This window comes from Phoca vitulina, unplaced genomic scaffold (assembly GCF_004348235.1).
Source record: "Phoca vitulina isolate PV1807 unplaced genomic scaffold, GSC_HSeal_1.0 scaffold8, whole genome shotgun sequence".
In the NCBI taxonomy this organism is placed as follows: Eukaryota; Metazoa; Chordata; class Mammalia; order Carnivora; family Phocidae; genus Phoca; species Phoca vitulina.
This window is the reverse complement of record NW_022589711.1, coordinates 36153355-36177759: the sequence shown is the minus strand read 5'-3', so window position 1 is coordinate 36177759 and position 24405 is coordinate 36153355. Positions and strand designations below refer to the sequence as shown.

At 49.6% G+C, this 24405-nt stretch overlaps 1 protein-coding gene across 3 annotated transcripts in view; it reads right to left on the bottom strand.

Moving 5' to 3' along the window:
- BOC (BOC cell adhesion associated, oncogene regulated) overlaps window positions 1-24405 on the bottom strand; it is a 70979-nt gene that overhangs the window by 9676 nt on the left and 36898 nt on the right. For all 3 annotated transcript variants that reach the window (XM_032406549.1, XM_032406551.1, XM_032406550.1), the window contains exons 5-9: window positions 9078-9224; window positions 7105-7248; window positions 5356-5649; window positions 4719-4991; window positions 3095-3402 (exon numbers count right to left, since the gene is read on the bottom strand). In XM_032406549.1, the coding sequence (XP_032262440.1) occupies window positions 3095-3402; window positions 4719-4991; window positions 5356-5649; window positions 7105-7248; window positions 9078-9224 (1166 nt within the window). The remainder of the gene's footprint in view (window positions 1-3094; window positions 3403-4718; window positions 4992-5355; window positions 5650-7104; window positions 7249-9077; window positions 9225-24405) is intronic.

Here is a 24405-nt window from a genome sequence, read left to right as displayed (position 1 = left end):
GAAGTAGGCTCCCTGGTCCCTTATTTAACCATCCCATCAAGAAAATTCAGTGGGGAGGGGCGACATGCCTCTTATAGCTGAGAATTTCTCCAAACACCTCCTATCTGTATTTCCGAAAACCTCCGCATTTAACTTTTTTTCTCCTTGCTCTATTTAAACCAAATAAACACAGTCCCTTAAGTTTATGTTCTGGGAGGATGATTAGGAGGATAAAAGCAGCAGCACCAGTAGAAAGAATCTCGGTTGCTGAGTGCTTACTGTGTGCTCAGCATGGAAGCAAGCACTTTACAGGCCCTATGAAGAGCTTTCATGACAACAGACCAAGAGACAGGTGCTAGTTTTTTTCCTGCTTCACAAATGCCAAGGCTTGGAGAGAGGAGTAATCTGCCTACAGCTACCTTGCTAGTGAGTGCAAAAATCATGACTTGACTCCAGAGGGCACATTCATAATCATATGCAACTCATCCTAGAAAGAAAGAGTCTGGGAGCCAGAAAATCTTGGGTTTAAATCCTGATTGTGTCTCTAAATCCAGCTGTGTAACCCTGAGCCAGTTCCCTAACCTCTCTGATCCCTAAGGTTTTCATTTCTAAAAGGAGTCAAATAAAAGCTCTCAGTTTTTTCTGAGGATTAAACGAGATGATGTATATAAAGTGTCAGGCACTGAACTTGGGACACAGTAGGTTCCCAGCGAGGGCCCGGCCCCTTCTCCGGACTCGCCCCACATCCTCCACTTGGTGGGTTGCTGCCATTTTGATCCTCCTCTTTCCACTCCTGTCCTCACGCCTTGCTTTGTGCTTAAAAACTGTGGATGAATTGTAACTATTATGGATTAACCTTTAATGGCCCCAAATTCCTAGCTCTTTAAATAAAAAAATCCAGGCTCCCTCCCCGACAGGTGATGTCGAGAGGCTGCCTCATCTCACCTACCCTACCTTTCAGGACAAAAGGTTTAACTGCCAACAGTGCACATCTCACAGAGTCTGCAGGGACCTGAGCTGTGGTTTGCTCAAGAATTAAACAGCTGGTAGGAAAAGCCCTTATCCCTAAGCAGAATATTCCGAAGTAGAACAAAACCTTCTATTCAAGGGACAGGGATGGTCTGGGCTCATTTATGTCTGACTTCCAGGATTTGTTCCAAGGGAAGAAGTTTTTACAAACTGTGAATCCTCAGTAGTACTGGAAACCCAGACACAGTAGCCCAAGGTCTGCAGATGCGGCAGGAAGTGAAACTGGCTTCATGAATGGGAAAAAGTGAAAATAAGCTGAGTGATTCCCAGTCTCCTGCAAGAGAAGGGGCTGGAAACACAACCTAAACACTGATTTTTCCCGTCAAAATCCTTTCTTGTGTGACGATCCTTAAGACCTGCTAGTCCTTCGAAAAAGGCCCTGCTTGCAAGACATAATTCCTGCCTTGGCTGTGTCCACCTAGCAGCCCCAAGTGCCCCAGAGGCTGGAGCCCAACCAAAGCCAGACCCAGCGGGGGCACGGTCCTCTCACTTTCCCTGTACCCCTTTTCTCCCTTGGCCCTCCCGGCGCTGGCCTCACGCTGCCACTGGGCTCCAAACAAAACTAAGAAATAGCCTGGTCATTAGTCACTGTCACACGCACACGGGGTGAATGCGGCCTCGGCCTGGCATTTCCGGATCACTACACATGGCCTTTGCCAGCCTGCCTCTTGGTAAAGCAGTTCCATGGCCACTTATTGGCCTGAAAAATATGATTCTTGTTCTCATTGCTGGTTCTTGTCTCCCGGGGACTGTGAGCATTTGGCCTGCCCTGATCTCTGTCTACAACTTGAGATGGAGGTGTCTAGTTACATGGGGAAACAAGGATTAGGACCAGCCCTGCCCCAGAACCTGGGGCTTTTTGAACAATGCAGCTTTTTGTTACAAATACATTCACCCGCTTTGCTGGCTGGCTATGAAGAGGCCAGCAGGCTGAGTGTTAGTGAAAAATTGCACCCCAACCCCCACCTAGGAGGCAGTTTTGCCTCAGGTGTCTTTCCGACGAGCCAGTGTGTCTGCGGACTTGTCCTGAGCCAAGGTCATAGAGGGAAAGAACAGAATGAGAGGGGCTGGCGGGGTCCAGGGCAGGGGAAAGGGCTACCGCCCAGCCGACATGCCACACTGCAAAGGGCTGGGTTCGTTTTTTGGTTTTGGAGGGGGAGAAGAGTTGCTAAATACTTTTAGTATATAAAATATAGCACATTATCGAAGAACATTTAAAAAAATCCATTTAAGAACAATAATTTTCTACTATCTAATGGTCTTAGAAAAAGCAGCACACATCTGGGATGAACAGAAATGCTCTTCCAGGACATTTCTTAAAGGGAACCTTATGCCCTTCTCCCTGTGGGGTAACAGCAGGTGAGCTCACGGCCCTGTCTTGCCTCACAGGACACTGTGTCCAAGAGGATGGCCCGGCCGCTGTCCCCACAGCCTGCCAGAGCCAGAGGTCCCCTCCCTGTTAGCTCCCGAAACCTCCACCTGGACAGGCCTCCTTCTGTCAAGGAGAAACAGCTGAGGTTTGAGCAACATGATGTGCTTTCACCTCCAATGCCCGCTTGTCAAAGCCGAGCCATTAGGGATCCTGAAAACTGAGGGGGTATTTTACAGTCCTCAGAGAAAACACTTGTTCACAAATATTTGTTTTCCTGGCCCTACAGCTAGCTTGCCATGTGGAGTCCCTGCAGGTTATGTGCCCAGTGGAGCTTGCTTCGGTTAAAAAACAAAATAAAAAAACAACATCAACGACAAATGACAGAGGGAGGGGGGAGGGCAGGTGATGGTGAACGGGGAGACTGTTCACTCTCCCCCGGGGAGGAGAAGTTGGTGGTGGTAGCTTCTGGGAAACCAGCTCGCAGAGAACCTGAAGGAGCACACATGACTTTTTCCTGGGCCTGTTAGGGTCCCACATGCCTCAACTCACAAGCAACTTCCTGGGAGGTGGCAGGAAAGTACAGCGGAGGAGACAGAAGTTCAAGGACAGCAGTAGGGATTGCTGGTTCAGGCTGCAGGAACTCAAGGGGAGATGGCTAGCAGGCAGAAACCCCTGCCCAGGCCTGAGAGGTCCGCACAATGCCAGGCACCATACCTTGCGGTGTTTCACCACGTAGTAGAGGATTGGCGCCTGGCCGCCACCCTCGTGCCGAGGCCGCCACACCAGCTCATAGGAGTCCGTCTTGGAGGTCCGGGGTGAGCTGAGGATGATGGGAGCCTCGGCAGGAGCCACCTGCCCCTTCTCTCCGGGGCACTGTGGGGAAGCTGGCTGCACTGATGTCAGGGGCTTTGGGAGCCCTGGGCTCCCCCTTAGCATCTGATCAGGGCTTCCAGGTCTGGAGGGCAGCATGGAAGGGGTGGCAGTGTCCAGCTTAGTGTCCTGCCATGGCCTCAGGGTTGTACCTGGAGGACCAAGAAGGAAAGAGAAGGGAAGGAAGAGGATGTTAGTTCCCCTGGTCATTGGCTGAATTGTTGGCCCCAGGGAGAAGACAGAGACGAGTGAGTCTTCCTGTGGGGACAGGAAGAGCCCCCAGCTCAGAGCCTGAGGTGACCATCAGCCCACTGCACACATAGCCAGGCTCTGTGGGAAGAGAGAGGGCTGCATCACTGCCCGGCCAGGAGAGATGGGCAGCCTGGCGCCCTGTGCCCAGGCTTCTCGGCATGGCCCCGGGCGGCAGGCAGGCATCTCGGCAATCCACTTGTTTTCCTGAGCCCATGCACTAGCCTCACCTCAAGTGACGGTTCGGTTTACTCCCGAGGAACGCTGCACCTTCCTCCTTATGCCTATGTTGGGGTGGGGGACATGTCCCTTCACTGCGGGCTCTTAACAGCATGCAGCCTTTTCCTACTCCAGTGCAGCAGCCTGGCATGTGAGACGGGAAGCCGACTGTAACCCCGTCTGAGAATCCGAGAGGCCAGGAGAGGCAGCAGCCCCCTCAGGAGGCATCTGCAGAATCTGCCAGTGCTAGTTCCTCTCCCTGGCCTCCTGCGCCACAGAAGGTTGGCATCTGATCATGTGGATTCAGCGTTATCAAATTACTCCCTTGGTGAATTTGGTCTCCTCCATGAGGAAGTGGAATCTTTGTTGTGCTTCTTTGCACCACCCCCATCATCTAGTCCAGTGCTGAGCACATAGTAACTGCTCAGTCAGTACAGGTATCAACCGAAATGAATCAAGCCGAAAAGGACAGATCTGCTTTTCTTTACTCTACGGGAGTAGTTGTTAAACTGGATGTCGTGGAACCCTAGGAACCCACAGATTCCACAAAATAAAAAGCATTTTTAAAAATACAACAGTAAAGGGGCGCATGGGTGGCTCAGTCGGTTGAATGTCCGACTCTTGGTTTTGGCTCAGGTCATGATCTTGGGGTTGTGGATCGAGCCCCGAGTTGGGCTCTGCGCTCAATGAGGAGTCTCCTTGGGATTCTTTCCCTCTTCCTCCCCCTCTGCCCCTCCCCCTGCTCATGTGCACTCGCTCTCCCTTTCTTTCAAATGAATAAAAAAAAAAAAACCTTTAAAAAATACAACAGTAAAACGAATCACTTCCACTAGCGAAAATGTACACTTCTGACTTTTAAATAAGTTAATGTAAGCTTAAACTCACAACTAAAAGCCACTTTTATCTATTTTATATATTGGGGTTCTAAGTTGGATTTCAGTTGAGGAAAGAGCTCTGTGAATGTGCAGCTGAGATCTCCAGCCTTTTGGGTTGCACTCACCTGGCCTGGCGGTCCTCAGCTGGACCACGGCATGGGCGCTCCCAACTTCGTTCTCAGCCATGCACTGGTAGACACCTTCATCCTCAGGCCCTACGCTGACCACCCGCAGGGCCCCGCGAGACAGTCGGAGGCGCGGGCTAGAGGCGAGGGGCACGGCATTCCTCAGCCATAGCACAGAGGGCGGAGGCTTCCCACGCACCTCACAGGTGAGCTTGGCACTCTGGCCCCACGGGATGATCAGCTGGGACAGCTCCATGGTGACCTCAGGGGGTTCTGCCAGGAAACCAGAGCAGGGGTAAGAAAGGCTGAGGTCTTCCCATCCGGGACCAGACAGGCTGGGGAGGGATCTGTAGTCAGGAATGGGTCCCTCCACCCCGTCGGTAGAAGGAAGGTAAGGTTCTTGGGTCTCTTCTGTCAGTCATGACACGAAAGGGCCAGAGAGAAATGCCAGGCCCGTACCCTGGCCCCTGGGATCCAAGCATGCCCAACTCTCTCCGTCCTCTTCCACTACTCACTGGGCATGGGACCTCTCACAAGGCACCTGACGCTGTCTGAGCCTTGGGGTTAGGAGCATCTAGAAAGAGCCCACCGACAATAGAGAAGACTGAGGAGAAGAAAGTCTGCAGGAGACACTCACCAAATACTTGGACGTTATAGAGGATGACTGCTGCACCAGGCTCCCCAACCCCGTTGTCAGCCATGCAGCGGTAAGTCCCTGAGTCCTCCTCACTGGTGGCGTCGATGAGGAGGTTGCTCAGCAGGAAGCGTGTCTTGTTGTAGCCGGCGACACTGGACCCATCCTTGGCCCACGTGACCCGTGGGGGTGGGATCCCACTGGCCACACACTCCAGGATCAGACTCTGGCCCTTGGTGACGATGATGGTCTGGGCCTCTGGTGGGTAGATGATGCGAGCAGCCTCGGCAGTGGAACCTGGAGGGCCCGGGAGGTAAAGGGCAGCATGTGAGACCAGGACTCAGTGCAGAGGATCCCCTCCATCCCGCCTTAGGTGGCCAGGCCCCAGGAGGCAGTCCCAGACAGTGTGGACTTGGAATCAAACAGCCCCTCAGGGGCTTATGACCTACATAAAGTGAGGCAAGTTACTGAATTCCCCTGGGCCTTGGTTTCTTTATCAAAAACAAGGCCCTCCTTCTGCAGAGAGCTGTTGTAAGAGATGAGGTAATATATTGGAATAGCAGCATTGACACAACATACGTATGAATAACTATGCATGTTGGCAAAGAAAAAGATGAGGGGGTGGACAGAGAAACAAATGGTGTAGGTGACTTTTCCTGCTTGCACTCAGCAAGTGCACCCCAAGTCGAAGGATGAGCTAGGAGACAAGGATCCACGGTATCCCCCACACCACCCATAGGTCTCGGTTCTCAGCATCACTCACGGTGTGAGCACCTCACGGAGCTGAGCGGGACCCACAGTTTAAAGACATGCATTTCCTTCCTTAGCTGTACAGTATCACAGGTTCCCAAAGCAAATCAGCTTCTGGCTCGGCTGCTCAGCTAAGGAAGGAGTGATCTTTTGCCAGCGCTGGGGGAGAAACGGCATAGCACTTACTAGAAGGCAGGTTGCCCTCCAGCGGCCCCTCCCTCCACGTTGGCCTGTGCGATTCTGCCTTAGGTGCCAAGCAGGGGCAGATCTGGGTTTTGTAAGACCTGAGACTTACACAGCTCGGGAGGCCCTCTTTAAGAACCAGAATGCACAACTACAGATACAAAATCCCGTGGCTGAGGGACTGCTGAGGTTTGGCTTCATTAGCTACACGGTACATCTGCCCCTGGTGCTGCCTCTAAGACCAAACTTCACATAAGACGTCCCCCCACTGAATAAGCCGGAAGCCTAGAGAAGTGCCTGGCCCCCAGGAAATGCTCGGCAAAGGCACATGTTGTTTTCATCCAACTGGGGGAGCGTGGGGGCCCCCACGGACCATCACCAGAGGGAGGTGTGGGGCACACCTCAGCGGCGCAGTGTAGGCTCGCCCTGTGGCCTCACACAGGCACAAGCGCGTCATCCTCTTTCCTGTGCACATGCTGGCAGCTGCTGAGCACCAGGCTGTCCGGCGCCGGCAGCCACATCCCAACAGATCCCCGCTCTCGAAGTCTCACAGTGAAGGAGAGCTCCCAATAGGCAGGAGAAAGGGACCAGCAAGCACAGCTACCCCTGGAGCTAGGCAGGGGACACGTGCCGCTAGAGGGAAGAGGACCCCACTCCATCTGAGTCCTGGATACCCCACTGGCCCGAGCCCCACGGCTCCCACCCCCGCCTCAGAGAACACAGACTTGGAGCCCGGCCTGTGCCCCCCCTCCACTGAATCCCCTCCCTTCTCAGCCTGACCAGCCCCTTCCATCAGTGAGACCCCCCCCCGCCCCTTACGGCGCACGCGGAGCCTGTCACTGGAGCCCGAGGTTTTCACTTCCTGGGTCACTGGGTTGTAGGCAGCACACTTGTACATTCCCTCATCCTCCTGGCTCGCGTTCACAATCTGGAGGTTTCCCGACGGCATGATCAGGTAGTTATCTGAGAAAACGGCAGGGTGAAGGGGACATGGGATGAGTTTGGCCCAGAACGCTGCAGCTGGTAGTTCCCAGTGGGCAGGCAGGGCAGGAACCATGAGCTGTACACCTGAATCCTAATAAGCCCAAACTGGAAAATGCTATTCTCCCCCTCAAATCAAGGGGGACAGAAATGCCAGAGAGTAAAACTAACCAGCTGACAAACTGGCTGAGTCCCCTGTGTTAGTACATAGGTCTATGAAAGAACATTTTATACTTTCAAGGGAGTAGGGTGGAAAGGAAGCAAGATTTGGGGTCTGCCAGACCTGGGCTTAAGCTTTGGATCTGCCATGCACTGTGTGATTTTGGACAAGCTGATTAACCTCTTCGATCCTGTTTCCGCATTTGTAAAGCGGTATGATATGTGCCACCTCAGTGCCACTGTAAGGATTGAGGGGCCCATGCTGTACACGTGGGAGATGAGATGGTCATTCCTGCAAGCCACCAGGAAGGAGGGAAATAAATTTATAATTTCCCATGAGTCTCTGTCAGGGTCACGGCTCTGAGCCACCTCACTATTGAATTTCTGCAACCAGGGAGGAATATTCTAACTCCCAACCACCACCTTCTCCATGAATGTCACTGAAACCCTTCTTCTGCATCACTGGTTCGCTGGACTTTGTCTGCTTCGGGACCAGGGATGCCATGGGGGCCTGGCCCCAGGGCTGTGTTCTACTCTTTCAACAGGAGACAGATCCGTGGCTTTTGGACGCCCCAGTGATTGGGATGGTGTTCAGCTTCCTGGTAGGCAAAGCACTGGCCATCAGCTCTGAGCTCTCTGGTGGCCTGGCCTGCCCCCGGGGGGTCCTGGTGTCTCCAAAATCTGGGTTCACTGAGCCTGGTGCCTGCCTGTCACTGGGCCGCCCCAGGTATGAGCAACTTAGTTAATGCCTGACAGAATGGGAAAAACCCCTGATTCCTGTGGGGCTTCCTCCAGAGGCTATAGCCAAGCTTCTGCTAGAGACAATGGAGATTAATTCTCTATTCCTCTTAGTCTCCAGTTATTTCTGAATGGCAGGATTAGGGGTTTTACCCTTTCAAAAAATAGTTTTCTGCATTTTCTATAGTGAACATATATATTCTTCATAGGAATACAGGAACATATATTCCTTTATAACCAGAAAAATGTAATGAAAATATTTAAGTATCTATAGAATATTCTAAAAGGAATACATTTTGAGCTGTGGGTTCAGTTAAGCAGGGTCTACTTGGCCTTCAGTGAATGGTCAACTATGGGAAGAAGCTGTTTTCATCTTGAGAGACATCCCATCTCCTCCCTGGCATTCTGTGGACCACAGAATGGCCTCTCCTAGCCCAGCTGTCATGTACGCCGTGGCCTGAGCAGGAAGCTAGGACAGCCGAGACAGCTGAGACAGCCACATTACCAGGAAGATGGGGAGGGAAAAACCCGAGTCCCACTGACAAGCTTCCTCTGCTGTATGGGAAAGAGCTCCACCTCCCACTGGGCAACCCTGCAGCCCCACAGACAGCTGGGTTCGTCAGGCCGCCTTGTGTGTGTGCCTGGTGGCAGGGAATCCAGAACCCTGTGCTGACAGCCTTGATCAAATGGTGACAGCTCAGCAACATCTTCCAGAGCCTCAGAGGATGAAGACATTCCTCTCAACAGGGCAGAAGACCTCCATTATGGAAACCAATCCCTTTAGGATCCTACAGGGCTATGTAGCAAGGCAGAAGACCGCTGACCAGTGAGGTGAGGAGGGGGCGGAGGGCATGTTGATGGGGGTTGGGGAGGCAGTAGGCAGAGGTGGTCAGCTTCCCCACTTGCTCACTCACCTCTAGATGCCTCTAGCCACTCTTGCTTGACACTGTATCGGACCTGGGCTTTTGGGTGGCTCTCAGGAAGGTGGCAGGCAATGACTGCTGTGTTCCCCTCATCTACTTCAATCACGTGCTGCACGTCCAACTTGAAGTCCTGGAGGTCTGTGGAGAGAAGGGAAGGTGCCAACTGGGCCTCGATGGAGAAGAGAGACAAAGCACCATTTTAGGGTGGGCAGATGCTGTGGTGTCTTCAGTCACGATAAACAGCTGCAGGAGCCTCACTCCCTGGGGGCTTTCTGGGGGTGGTCCAAGTCCTTCCTCCAGCCTTCTGTTGTCTATAAGAGTTTGCAGGATGGAATGTGTGGTCTCCATCACTGCAAGAGAGTTCAACTTGGTATGTATAAGCTGGAGAGTGGGGACACTGTGTAAAGAATTCCACGAGGAGATGCCTGTGACCCAGACCGGTCTCTTCGGTTACTCTGAGACATGGCGGCCAGTTGGCCAGGCCCAGGGGCCCTACTGAACCTGGCAGGAGATGGGTCACTGATCAAGGCATAAATGCTCTGGCACAGCTAATGGAGATGGAAGGGAAGGATGAAAGAGAATCGTGATCTCTTCTTTCCAGTTCAGTCAAGTTCCCTGGTTCTTCTTTGACATCCCCAGTAAAAGTGACAGGCCCTAGATAACGCTCAATCGCCAACCATGGTTGTGACAGGAAGGCTGAGGCTACCCAGAGCTATACTCTCTGTCATGGCTAATCCTTCCTTGGGGCTGGGGGTGCGGGATCTGTGGGTGCTCTGAGGGCTTTCTAAGGCAAAGACGCGTCTCCACGGTGTGGCTAATGGCAGTGGAATATGGGAGGGCTGAGGGTCCTGACACCAGGCTGCGGTGTCTGACAGCATGGTGGCCGTCTCTTCTGACTTGGCTTGGTGGCAAGACTGGGATCTAAGCTGGGAGAGGATGCAGATCCATCTGTAACAAGAGCAGAATGTTTCCCAAATAATCTAACCGTTCAAACCACAAAACTCTCTTTGTATGAGCCAAATCACTGATGTTGCTGAACAAAATGGGACACTTGGGCAAAAAACATTCCAATTTTGTTTTTCAGGACTGTGGTTGAATTTAAAAGACGTAAAATGAAAGGGGACTAAGATAAGAAAGATGAGAATATTTACCCAGACGCTCTCTCATAAAGGTACTTAGAAAGCCCTTGAGGCACCCTCTCTGAATGCTGACCATACCAAAAATTCTGCTCAGCTCCTGAGAACAGACGCCATCAGAGCTTTTACTGCAATTCTGCTGCAAGACTCCACCTGCCTGTGTTGTTTCCCCGGGAGACCCACAGAAGGCAAGAAGGCAACAGGAGCAGGCAGGAATCAGGTTTCTCACAAAAGAGAAGAGGTAATTACCAAAAACAAACTCCGGTCACCATAGGAGAGCCCAGGGATCAAGGCACGCAGTGAGGTCAGAAGGTTTCCCACTTAATGGAACTTTCCAGAAGCTTTTAGACAAGCCATGCCAGGATAGGAAAGCCCTTTTGTTTCTATGAAAGGATCACTGTCTCTCTGTTTACAATATTAGAGTGTGAACTTTTTAGGGGCAGGGACCAAGTCTTGTTTGTATATGTGTCCTCTGAACCTAACCCAGGGCCTGGCCTAAGTAGATGCTCAGTCAATGCTGAATGACCGAATGAAGGACTATCTTGGAAGTTGGGACCCTCAGATCAGGTACAAGATGCCCATTTATGTTGCCTATGAACTCAAATTTCCTAGTTGTGTTTCGTCTACACTGCAAGCTCAAGGACAGAGGCCTAGCACAACACATTTTCTACGAACCTTTTACCTAAGTATGGTTATTATGAAAATAGACTGCTTCTAGAGCAGTTACTTCTGGAGTCACAGAAGAGATGTGAAATAGGTAATGAAGGTGGAGTAGGAAATACGTGCTGTTCACCAGTGGCATGGCAAAAACAGACAGCCTGCCCCCATTCACTTCTATCGCCCTCTTTTACTTTCCGGGCTGAACAAGTGATATCTGGGGGTCAAGGGGAGATCTCACTTATGGATTGCTTCCTTTGGGTGGGTATAGAGCCTTCTGGGCTTTTAAAGAATTATCTCGTCATTGTTTATCTTTGTATATGTGATAATCTGACTCCAAGTAAATTGTGAACTCCTAGGGGACGGCCTATTGATTTTACACTCCACACCCCAGCCCCAAACCCCACTGCACAGTATTCAGGATATAGCAAATGCTCTATAAATCCTTGCTGAATGAATGAACAATTTGGAAGGCTGAGCCCAAGGCCAGCTTAGTGCACTCTGCAGCTGCACGTGGCCCTGCGCATGGAAGGGGCCGGCGCTCGCTTTAATGCTCTGCTCATCACCGTCTTCAAATCCTTAACAAGTTTGAACAAGACTCCACATTTTCATTTTGCGTTAGACCCTCAAAATCATGGAGTCCAGTCCTGGCTGAGCTTCTCAGCCAAGACAGCGGATATGTGTTTTCTCAGAGAGGAAGGAGATATGGACTACGGGAGAGGGTGCACACTACGGTGCAGTGTGTTCTGACTAAATATTGCTAACTGCTTTTCAAAAGCAATGCACTTAAACAATGCAAAGGCCTTAATCCTCCTCTGCACAGTGTGTGCTGTACCTGCCAAGTCAGGAGGCTCCCCACAAAGCGAGCTGTGAGCAATTGTCCGCTCAGGGGCATCTGGAAAATTCCTGTCACCAAGAAGCACTCTCTTCCACGGTCCAATAAATCTAAAACTACTCCACCAAGAGTTTGAATTTTTTTTTTTCCTCCTCTGCTTTATTTCATTCCAAGAAAATTTGCCTCAAGCAAAGATATACTCAAACCTAACAGATCATTTTACAAGAAAGAAAGGAGTTTGGCACCAGAATGCCATCTCCATGTTAATGGCGCAGGCTCTTGCCCCATTGTAATCGAGAGCTTATCCAGGCACAAGGCACGCACTCCTCCATGCGCCCACCTCACCGACCCACCACGACAGAACACAGCTGCCCCCTCGTTCCCCTTGGCTCCTTCTGCACCCTCTGACAACTGCTAAATTGGAGACAGAAGGCTGTGCAGTGGGGGAGGCACAAAGCTGGGCACTGGTCAGCCATGTGGCCAGACAGCCCCTCTGTTCTGATGCCAACATGTGCACAACAGCCCATGTGGGCAGGACCGAGGACACCAGAGCTGGGCATCCTACTGGCAGGCCTGCCTTCCTGGCTTCAAAACAAATAAGCAGTAGTTCGATCCTTGGCCCTGTCCCCACCCTGTTCCTCCTGAGCTTAAGCCTTAGCTGTTGCTTCACCAGACAAACACATCCAATTTGGCTGCTAGAGCAAAAGTTGAGTTTCACTAAGGGATCACAGGCAGAGTAACAAAGTGATGATGGATCTGAAAATCAGAGCACCCCCTCTTTAGTGCTTTTAGGCAGGAAGGAGACTGGGGAGGGGGGTGGGCTGGAGAAGTGTGATCAGTAATGGCCTAATCAGCCACCAGATGAGGCAGATGCAGAGATCTAGTTGGCTGCGAGTGAAGAAAACCAGCCTATTCCCAGGCCCCTTTGTCTGCAAAGCCGGGTTCCTGCCCAGTCCCCGGGCTGCTCTGGGCACCTCCCTGGGCCTATGGGACAGGCCCTTCAATTCCAAATGGGGTTAACAGGCCGCACTGCAGAATGGATCGGGTTTCAGGGGGAAATGGTTTGACAGGACACCTGCCCTTGCCTGTGGGCTGGTGTGTTTGAGAAATCCATTAGAGGAATGTTTTTGCAGCTTTAATCCTCTTACCTTCCCCCAGAGCCCTCTTGTGCATCCTCTCTTTGTGTATTCTTTCGGCTATTTTATTAACTTGTCTGCACTAATCAAATGCCAATAGGTCCACTCTTGTTTCTCAGCTCTCAACAGGCCAGAAGCCCTGGTCTTTGGGGCCATCTCTGGGTTTACAGAGTCTCCTTTTCACAGAACTTTGTGCTTTCTAGGAAAGTCCAAATAATTTGGGTTCTGTATAGAACCCTGCCCAGTTCCTTCCTTCTAGGCCGTCCATTTCTTAATGGAAATGTATCTTCTGATACGTCATTTCCACAGATGACAGAGATTTGTTCAGACGCAAACCATGTGATGTGCTCTGGGTTTCCTCCTCACATTTATAGGGTACAGTAGGCACCTGCCTTCTGAGCCAAGGGAAAACAGGGAGGAAAATAAGAACTGTGAGAAGTTCTGTGGGTGTGGCTGCCATCACCAGGGTCACCTGTGAGACTACAAAGAGGCAAGTTTTATCTTAAGCCCCTTTGAATTTCTTCTCACCTCGTAGCCTGGATCCTTCCTTCAGCTCAGCAGAGCTATGAATTACAGTATTTGGTATATGATCATGAATTCCCATGACACAAAACTGTCAAATCTTAAGTGTAGGCTCATCCCTGCCAACTGTTATAGAATTTACACATCCAGTTCCAGGGTGCAATGCACCACAGCAGAATGCCCCCGGTGTAATCTGTAAGGCATTTCAAGGCGTTTCCTCATTTGGCCCTCCTCTCCCTGAGACCTCTCTTGGGCTGCAAGTCAAAGTTCAGTTAAGTAAGAAGTCAGGTAAGACAGTGCCTTTTGGCCGGAGGCTGCATGGCATCACCCCCGTCCCCATTTCCATGAACTCAGCTGAACACTTAAAAAAAAAAAAAAAAAAAAGTCATTTTCTACCCATCCAGGCATTTCTTAAGTATAGTCAGTCCCGTCCCACCCTCTTGCCTCAAGACAAGCCTGTACTCATCTGCTGAGGTCTGGATGGGACCCACCAGATTGTGGGGGCACCGCATGGGGCTCACTTGGCAATGCTGTCAGCATGGCTCGGTAGCCTCTTGGCCATTGGCAAGTTTCTGGGCCGATAATTCTACTCCCAAACTCTCATGGCCTCCAGGCCTCAACTGTCCTTGTGGTGGCTTGCTGCATCTACCGCTAACGTCACAAAGCATAGAAGACTTTGCCCTATTGTATTCCCCCTCAGTGACATGCTGACCCTGTGGCCCTTCCCTGCACCTTGATGACTTGCTGAAAGGTGGCAAAGGTTCAAGGGAAGTAAAATGAGGAGCTTTCTCTGGCGGAAGCCGCGGCTCACTGCTCTCCAGGATGGACTTGGAGGTGGAGTTTGAGAAGGTGAAGGGTCCCGAGCATTGCCTCCTGCGTGGGCTTCACTGAGGCACAGACAAGCACAACACTACTCTTGACCCCCAAGTCGCCTGAGGACCTATGCCTTGGCAGGACCCCTGAGGTCAGCCCTCTGAAATAAAGTGCTCTGCCAGTGGGAAGCCACGGCAATCAACTCAGGAGCAGAGTAGAGCCTGGAACAGAACTGTACTTCCATGAGGCCAGAAAGCCTGGCACCCAGTAAGGATGGGGTTCGCTGTGGCATGGGCAAGCCTCTCAGAAGCCACGCATTCTGGGTAGTGATTAAGCCTCTTGCCAGTGTGTAGCCCTGTCACACAGACCACTGAAGCCAAACCAAACTGTGGCCACAAGGCTGAGCAAAACCAGTATACTCCACAGTAGACATCTGGCACATACCATCCCCTCCAGACATCACTGACTCATTCATTCAGCCAGGAGCTACAGAATTGTCTAGTATGTCAGGCACTGCAGAAGAGATCACGAAGACAAAAATATAGTTCCTAACCTCAGGGACCTTTACTCTGATAGATAAGATAGGTAAAAACAACACACAAGGGAGGGTACAATAATTTGCAAGAGTATTATCTGCAGGCTTAGTCCCTACTGTCTCTACCAGCGTTCCAGCCTAGATCAGGTCACCTTGAGCTCTAGAGCAACTTAGGGCAGAGGGGGTTGGCAGAGGGAGTATTCATCCTCCCTCTGCAGGCAGAGAGAGTGAATAAATATGTTTGCTTTCGTTAGGAGTTTTTTCTGCCTGTCCAATTGCACAAATAATTTTGGCTCTAAAACTCTCTCCTGAAAGCCATGGCATGAAATTTTTCAAACACACTTTCCGATGAAAGTAAGGCATGCTGTCTCTTATTTAAATAAAAACAGTTTCCATGGGGGTAAAAAAAAAAAAAAAAGACCCTTGCAGATGCCAAATACATTACTTGTTCCATCTTGTGTTTCTTTCTTTCTCCTTGAGTTGAGGTGGGATCTTCACTCAGATTTGAGCCATGGGAGAAAGCTGAGGAGGCAGGAAAGATGAAAGAACTAGGAGGATGAGGGCAGAAGATCAAAGCCAAGACCGGAGGTGGGCAGGAGTGGATAAAGGGTATAAAGGGAGGAGCATGATAGGAAGAAGGGGGAAAAAAAAAAAGAACCTAGTTTGCAATGTCATTAAATGATGTGCAATAAACTGGTCTAAGGCTTCTGGAATTTCTTGGCTTAAATCACTAAAAATATTTTTTTAAAAATAAGAGAACAAGAAATGTGATTAATCCTTGAAGACAAGGCAAGGATGGGGGCCATGTGTCCACTGAGTCTGGCAGCCAGATGAACAGAGAAGATGTCTGTAGACCACCTCATTTATCTGACTTTAGCACTGCAATGAGGTAGGGCTGGTGAGCAGAACTTGGGAGTTTCTTTTGGACTCAATGAAGGAATGAAATGGTTTGAGAAAATACACTTAAGAAAAAGAGGAGGAAGAAAAAAAGATGTCCTTGCCAGCAACCCACATCATACATATTTCTCTGATCAACCAAATATAAACTACAAACGTAGCAATGGGAAAATTAACGTGAGTCCTGGTGGTCTGGGATCAGGAGAGCCAGAGCTGGATCCTGGCAGAGTCTCTGGCAGGCTAGCAGCCTGTACAGGAAGAGGGAGGGGGGGGGAAAAGGGAGGCCAAGGCACTCAGGAGGAAGGGAGAGGGGAGCTCCAGCATGGTCCCCACATGCAGAACCCTGGGTGGGAGGCACGGGCGCCGTCCTAAGGCCAGCGGGGCTCACGGTGGTTCCACTTTTTCTCCCTCCACACCTGGGAACTACATATCCCTACAAGCAGCGGTGGCTACTGATGCAAACTGCCCACCACCTCTGACAGTGTCCCATGAAGTGTGTGGTAGGATGCGGAGCCACATTCACTGGCATCTCCCTTCAAAGTTTCCAAAGGTTCCTCCAAATATCTCAGTTCCTTTTAAACAGACCTTTAGGCTTCTGACATCCATCAATTTTTCTGAACCCTCCCTGAATCTATTTGTATCTTCAACCTGTTTATATCCTAAGTCCTTGCTTCATCCTTTTTTACTTCCTTAAGCCTCTTCATAGATCAGGGTTTGGTGAAGAAATCTTTGCTCGCCTTTTGCATGCCCTTTTTGACCTTCTAGACTTCAAACACATCTTATCTGGGAGTCCTCCTCTTTCTAGACATTCACTGAAGGCCTCCTCTGTGCCAGGTCCTGTGGGAAGCCGTGTGGTCACAGAGATGAATGGCAGCAGTCTCTGTCCTCCAGGCAAACGAGAGGGCTACAGAAGCAAACACAGGGTGGTGAGGAAGCTGGGAGAGGAGACCCCACTTCAGACTTGGGAAGTTGAGGGCATCGAGAAAAGACTCCCAGAGAAGATACGCAAGTCTTGAAAACTGAGAAGGAATTCATCATCCCAAGGGAGATAGGCATGTTCTGGGGAAGGGAATGGAAAGGATGGTGTTGCAGGCAGATGGGGCACCATTCCAAAAACAAGGGGAAAGTGCAAGATGAGATAAGGAAGTGGCAGAGTTTGGTGGGTCTAGAGTGGGAGGTGAGGCTGAGAGACGGGCTTAAGCGCTGCACCACAGCCCGAGTCCTGTTCTGTGATTCCTGGAGTCATCACACGTTTGTAAGTAAAGGAACACAGTCACTCAACATTAAACATCATTTTCCCTCAGAAAAAAAACGCTGTTTTTGCCTCAGCAAGTTTTTTTTCCCTTTTGCCTACATTTTGTCTCACTATTGAGGGACTGTTTTTATCTTAGATGTGAACACTGACCCACCTGCAGGGGTACAGCTTCTTCCAGGACAGACTCGCTGTTCTACTGTTCTCAGGGTTATTACCAGACTCCTGGAAAGGTTGAAAGTCTAAGAACAAGGTCAAGGTAGAAATCCCTAAGCTTTTCCACACACAAAAAAGGGGGATCCAAGGGACTCATTTGCTCTCTTGATTTTTTATTTTAAAGGAACCATCTTGCATCATGTTCCTTAGAGGGCTCCAGTGATTTCAAGTAAGCTAATCAATGCTTCCCTCACCTTCCTGAGCAAAGTCTGCTCTGGCTCGTTGAATTTATAGGTGGTACCTGCTTAACACACTATGAGGTCTTCCCTTTGCTCTTAGATAAGAAGATGGACTTAAGATTTTTACTTAAGCATGTGGCTGTGTGTGCAAAGAACAGGTTGAGGAGAGGAGAAGTAAGTGTGTCCTTAGTAGAAGATGTACCATGGACTTGAGGTCTTCTTTTGGTAAATTGTGACGATTGCTAAATAGAGAATTGGAACCCTGGCTGTTTGGGGCAGACAGTTGCTGCCACGATGCCCTGAGCTGAGCTCATACCACACGAGGCATGAACTTCTGCCTGTATCCAGTAGAAAACAGCACTTTGGTTAACAGGACTTTGGTTTAATACTATAAGGTATTCCCTAGTCATTTCCTATTTAGATATTCAAGTTGCTTAGCTCCTTTTGGATTTAAGTGGTCACGAATTTTCTTGTCCAATTGGCAAAGTAAAACAAAACTTACAGAATAAAGCAGCTAAATCTCACACTGAGGCTCATTCTCCCTTTCTGACTGTGTCCACCACCCCGTAGAGCTGCCTCCGTCTCCCCAGCCTGGCAGAATCGCCAGCCCGGCCTCCAGCTGCAGACTCCCTTTCCCTCCTGGGCCAGCTCAGGACGCCACCTCTGTTTCCTTTCCTTCCCCAACTCTTCTTCCTGCCACCGCCCATTCGCTGCAAAGCAAAGGGTTTGCACAGGATTCCCCCTCAGATGCCTAAGCTAACAACAAATGTTTTGCCAACTTGGAGCGAATGGTTCCTTCTTGTTTTGTTAAGGAGTCACTGGCTGGCTGAAGCGGACTGCCAGAGAGGAGTGGCACTGGAGAAAACACTCTGAGCTTTCCTTTATTAATCACAGAACATACATTCCCAAAGGGAAAAGAGAGACAGTGAGAAATGGGGGAGAGTTAGGGGAGAATCCGATGGGGTAGCAAGAGAGAGACAATCATCTGGTGGCTACATTCAGGATGTGACTGAACTCACCATGGAATTATCTCACTATGGAAATCAAACTCCCTGTGGACGTATCTGTATCGTCCCAGAAACTGCACTGGGCTTAAATCTAAGTACGCAACGCTAAGAGCTAAATTTAGTTGTTGAAGGTCTGAGAAAGGTATGAGAGAACTCAAGAAATGAGAGAGAAAGATTGTCCCACACACACTGTTTAAGGTTCAACTCCCAAGTCTTCCTCAATCCCCTGAAATTGAAATGAATCACTGTCAGCCTGAGTTCCCAGGAAAATCTGGTTATATCTCGGTTGGGGATTGACTTGTTTTAGGGCTAATATGTTACTGCAGTCAATCTTTTCCATCAGATTAAGAGCTCCTCAAAGGCAAGGGTTAGGTCTAACTGTGTTCTGCTGGAAACTCTGAACACAATTCTCAGGACACCAATCTCCAAAACATCCAAACTCTGAACTCACTGCTGGAGAATGGGTGCTTTGCGGTTTGCCAGCGGGACTCCCGAATCTCCAGCCTGCTGGCTTGCTCTACGAATCCTGGACTCACCAGCTTCCACAGTCCTGTGAACCAGTTCTTTAAAATAACTCTATTTTTGCTTTTATTTCCTTCTCCATATACATATGCAGGCATACCTCATTTTATTGTTTTTTTTTTTTTTACAAATTGAAGGTTTGTGGCAATCCTACATCAAACAAGTCTATCAGTGCCATTTTCCAACAGCATTTGCTCATTTTCTGTGTTACATTTTATTAATTCTCATAATAATGATGAAAAGATTTGAAATATTACATTTGTTGTGGTGATCTGTGACCAGCGATTACAACTCACTGAGGGCTCAGTTGATGGTTAACCTTTTAAGCAATAAAGTATTTTTTAATTAAGGTATGTAATTTTTTAGTCATAATGCTATTGCACACTTAATAGACTGCAGGATAGCATAAACATAACTTTTATATGCACTAGGATACCAAAAAATTCATTTGACTCACTTTATTGTGAGTCGTCTGGAACCAAACTCACAACTTCTCCACGGTGTACTTGTATGTATAAGCGGTTCTGCTTCTCTGGAGAACCTGACTTAAACACGGATAAAGAAAGCTAGAAATATTTTAGTAAAGATATGTCCACAGTGGTCCCTTATGGCTTGTTCTGGTTCAGGGTCTGAGCCTAGAAGACCTCCAGTAAGTGTCTGATAGGAACCAAAGGTGGGGGGAGCAAAAAACAAACAGAAAGAAACATGGCTTCTGCTTGTGGGGTCCCCGTGCTGAGGGCCAGGGGCAGCCCCGCCTGCCGGCACCAGCCAACAACTACCTGGTTAGAAGAATGAGCGGGGGGCGGGGGGGGGGGGGGGCGGTGAGCCATCAGGAGCATAAATGTCCCTGTGGCTACAGGGACAACATGCAACGTGGTGACACCATGGCCACCCTCCAACGCAGCCAGGAGGTAGGAATCTGGGTTGGAGCTCAAGTGTATACATATTGCTGAGAAATTCACAGGTAACGGGTTAGTTCTCCCTTCCCAATGAGCCAGCCCTGTCTCCTGGCTCTGGCTAGGAATGGAAGCTTTTCCACTCCCCGGACTCGTTCTTCTGAAGGCTGCTCCCAGAACGGAGCTGGGCAGCGCAGAGCTGGACACAGGCGCCAGGGCCTCTGGCAGGAGGACACTCTGCAAATGTTCGCTCACCTAATGGGTGAACATATAAAGCCCGGCATTTATAAAATGCTTCAAAATATTACTATTTTGAACTATTACATCATTTGATGCTCAAAGAAAAAAAAAAAACACAGAAACAAAAAACCCATGATACTGATGCTATAACTATCACTCTGCTCATTTCAGAGCTGTGGCAACCTGAGGGATTAAGTGACTTGCCCAAAGTCACCTCAACTCCTAAGGGCAGAGTCAGAACTTAAACCCAAGGGTTTTTTTTTTTTTAAGTTTCTTTTTTTTTTCCCCTCCATTATACCGGTTTGTCTCTTCCTTTTATTCGTGGGTTAAATGATGTCACCTTCTGCCCTTCCTCAGAGTCAGAGTCATGGAGACAGCTGCCTAAGGGGAGCTCCTTCCTTTCCTGTCAGTGGCCTCACCTTCTGACATCTGAGGCCAGGGAAAGGATAATTCGAGCACATGCCTGGGTCATAGTGCTTAAAGGCCTTCTGGAGGGGTTACAGATCCAGTCTCAAACCAGCATCAGCTGAAGACTTCACATTAGCTTGAGGACTAAAGTTCCCAGTTATAGAATTACTACCCAGTTACCAACAATGAATGCGAGCTAGGGATGATAGGAAAACTGGGAGAGTTAAATAGTAAAAAAAAGGAAAACGTTAAAAATGAAGAATTATGTAGGAGTATATTTGAGCTATTAGTGGTAAGGAATAGAAAACAGCTTTCACATTGTATGGCAGCTCTGCTGAATTGTGATTACTTGCTGGGCTGGGTTGAGAACAATTCTAAGGCTGAATCAGAGTATAGAAAAAAGGAATATGGTGTCCATTGGCAATGTCTGCTGTTGGTTCAGGTGCAGAGACTGGGAATACTTGAGCCATGGAGAGTGGTTGGCCTCCTGGTGTAAAGCTTGTAAAAAAGGAGAAAGGAAGAAAGGAGATCAAAGTCCAAAGTATTTTGAAAAGCAAGAATTAGACAAGGTGGTCTGAAGTGAGGCATTAGCAGCAAGAGATTTACCACAAATAAAGTTCAGGTTCAACAGGAGAAGAAGTTCTACAGAGAGGAGAGTGGGACGGACACCTCCACAGGGAGCAAAGACGGCAGTTATCCACATGGGTTCCATTTTACCTGAAGACCAGAAGCCAAGGTCCACAGAGAGGGGTGAAGTCCAAGCGTACCCCCAGCCCCCAGCATCTAAGTCAAAGAGGTCTGGACCAGGGAAGTTCTTGCTAGAGGCCTCCTCCACACCCCTGAATCCTCAAGCCAGGTCCAAGCCCCCACCATCGAAAGGTCCCAGGGATCTAGGAGTTCACGAAGACACAGGAGGCAGCACCTTGCTAGGTAGACCAAACAGCGAGTGCTTTGTCTGAGGATGAACATCTGAACGCAGGAAAAAGAGGCCAGAGGAGAAGGAAGCCTTAAGTGCTGAGTGTGGGCGGGTGTGTGGGGGCGGGGGTGTGCGTGTGCACAGGCACGCCACCGCTCAGCCTTGCCTCTAAATGCACACCATGCCTTGGTAATCCCTTCACCGCTCAGCCTCCCTCCATCAGGCAACCAGCAAAACACAGCCCCCATTCTGCTCAGGAATGTGCTTTCGGAAACTTAATCTAACTGCTGAGTCTGGGCCAAATCCCCCATGGCATTAGCCCAAAGACAGCACCCCGTTCTGCCGCCTCTCCCGCCTTCCCCCTGCCTCCTCCTAGCTGGGGAGGCTGCAGTTCCACTCCATGGCCACAGTCCCTCGGAGCCTGCTCTCCTCATTTCCAGCACTTCTCCAACCCTCCAGTCAGCCCCAAACATTTCACTTCTGATTCATGTCTCCACGACAAGCCAACAGTTCTTGGCTTTCAAGCAAGACTCACTGGGCTTCTGCACAAGCCACTTCTTCTCTCACTGGGCCTTCTGGGATGCAATCAGACCCTCCCCTTTGTCCTCACTGTCAACTGCAGATCCCTTCAAGCACCACAGAAAGAGGTGGCCAGGAATTTTTTTTACAATAAGGGCAAAAAATGGTCTCTCCTCATACAGATACACCTTGAAGTAGAAGGAGGGCTCCAACGTAAATCTACTACTCTCCAACTATCCCTTCCTCCAAATAAAACGTTCAGCCTGGCTCCTAATGAGGCCAGATGAATGGTTATGGTGTTTCCTGAGTCTTCACAGACATGTGCTGACCATCTGCAGATGAGCAACCCTCCTAAATGAGCAGCATTATCCTTTAAAGGCATGAACGCTACTAAAAGGCATATCTTACTTGTAATAATGAACCACTGGAAGTGACCTAATGGCCCAGCAATAGAAAAAGGGTTCAGTACATACGGTAGAGCCACTCAGGGGATGTTTGAGGGCCATTGGTAACTCTGACCCTGCTCTGCTGTGGGCTGGGGCGGGGAGGGGGGCAGATGACTAGGTAAAGGGCACGGGGGAACCTGCTAGAGTGGTGGTTACCCATACATATGAAAAATGCATCGGGATGTTGACTTATTAGTGCACTTTGTGTACTTTACTGGATGCATTTTATACTCAACAGAAAAGGAAAAGTAAATATGGTCATATGGCCAATGGAAAATGCTTACCACACAATGCTGAGGGGAGAGAGTATGGACAGAAGCTATATATTCAGCAGATCACTAGGACAGTGTGAAAGTATGGGCATGCCATTATGCTCAGTGAAATAAGTCAGAGAAAGACAGATACCCCATGATTTCACTTACAGGTAGAATCTAAAAAACAAAACAAAACAAAACCCAGACTCGTGGACACAGAGAATAGAGTCCTGGTTGCCAGAGGAGAAGGAGGTTCTGGGATGGGGGGGAGGGTAGAAAAATGGGTGAAGGAGATCAAGAGGTCCAAGCTTCCAGTCATAAAATAAGTCATGGGGATATAATGTACAGCACAAGGAATACAATTAGTAATAGACTGTGTGTGGTGACAGATGGTAAGTAGACTTAGTGGTGACCATTTCACAATGTATACAAATATCAAATCACTATGTTATACACCTGAAACTAATATTGTATGTCAATTATATACTTCAATAAAAAAAGAAAGTATGGGTATGGATCAAGACTGGAAGGGTATACTCCAAAATGGTAAATGGTGGTTGTGTGACGATGGTGGGCTGAGGGGAAATGTTTTTTTCTATAAACTCTGTGCTTTCTGTCATTTTCATTACAATTGAAAAATATAAGAGCAATATCATGGTAGGAGAGTAGCTCTGACCTCAGCCCTTCTTGTATGATGAGATGACCCCTCCCTACCCTCAACCCTCCTCACCTAAGTCTGCTGGTACCCTCCTCCTCACACCCCACACGCACAGGTGGAGGGGAGGGCTCAGCTGGTGGCCCGGGATCTGCCTCCCTCACCCAGCATGCACAGCCTGCTTCCCAGGGGCCTGGGGCTCAGATTCAATGTGCTTCTTCTGTCACCAAGGAAAATGGCTCCCACTGTGTGGAGAGGTGGCAGGATGCAGCCCAGGCTCAGCCTGGGCCCTGGAGGGGCAGCTGAGGACCCGCCCTGCCTTCTCCCTTCTCTGAGAAAAGGGCAGGGCTGCTTGACTATTTCCCAAGAAAACAGGAACACTGCCAGCAGGCTCTCCTCTGTTCTCTCACAGAGGGAAGTCCCTTCAGGGACCTGAGATTCGGAAGGGCAGGCAGAGGTCTTTTCTCCCCTGTTGGTCTATTTCCCCATCTCCTACCGCTTTTCTCTAGGACTCATGCCTCGTACACCCCAGGGACCCCAGCCAACCTTCAAGGAGCATTTCAGAAGTTTGCTGCTTTAGGCATGAGCCCTAACACACATCGCTCAGGAGGGTGATGAGGATGGTGATGTGGAAGTCTGAAGCAAGGCTGTCAGGGGTAAGGGGACCCTGCTAGGTCATGAGGGAACAAGGCTCCAAGGAGGAAGAGGTCATTCTTAGTATTTCCTGGTTCTAGACTCAGCTATAAGGACAGATGCTGGGGCTGCCCTGCAGCCTTCAGAAGTTTATTTCGTCAGTGAGTCTCGTCTCCTGTATGTACAGTGGGTAGAAAATGAGGCGATGTGTGCTCTGCACCTGGGCACCGTAATGTACCCAAGTGGTAATTACAAATTAAGAGTAGTATAAAGTCTTTACCTGGCATCCTCCTTGGACCAAACTGTACCCCAATCTCATCCTCTTTTCTGTTCTCTTTACTCTTTGTCACACAGTTTCTTTTCATTGTGTTCTACTATTTATTTGTCAGGCATTTGGAATCCGCTTGGCCCTCAGACAGACAGGAGGCCAAGTGTGGGATGGGCAGCTCTGTTCGGACTCCACATGGCCTTGTAAGTGCTCTGACCATAACTGCCCTGAGGACGGAGTGCGGGGCATGGGGCGGGGAGGACGGGTAGGGCGGGGAGGATGGCGAGGGCGGGGAGAACCGGGAGGACGAAGTGCCGGGAGGACGAAGTGCCGGGAGGACGAAGTGCGGGGCACAGGGCGGGGAGGACAGGGAGGAC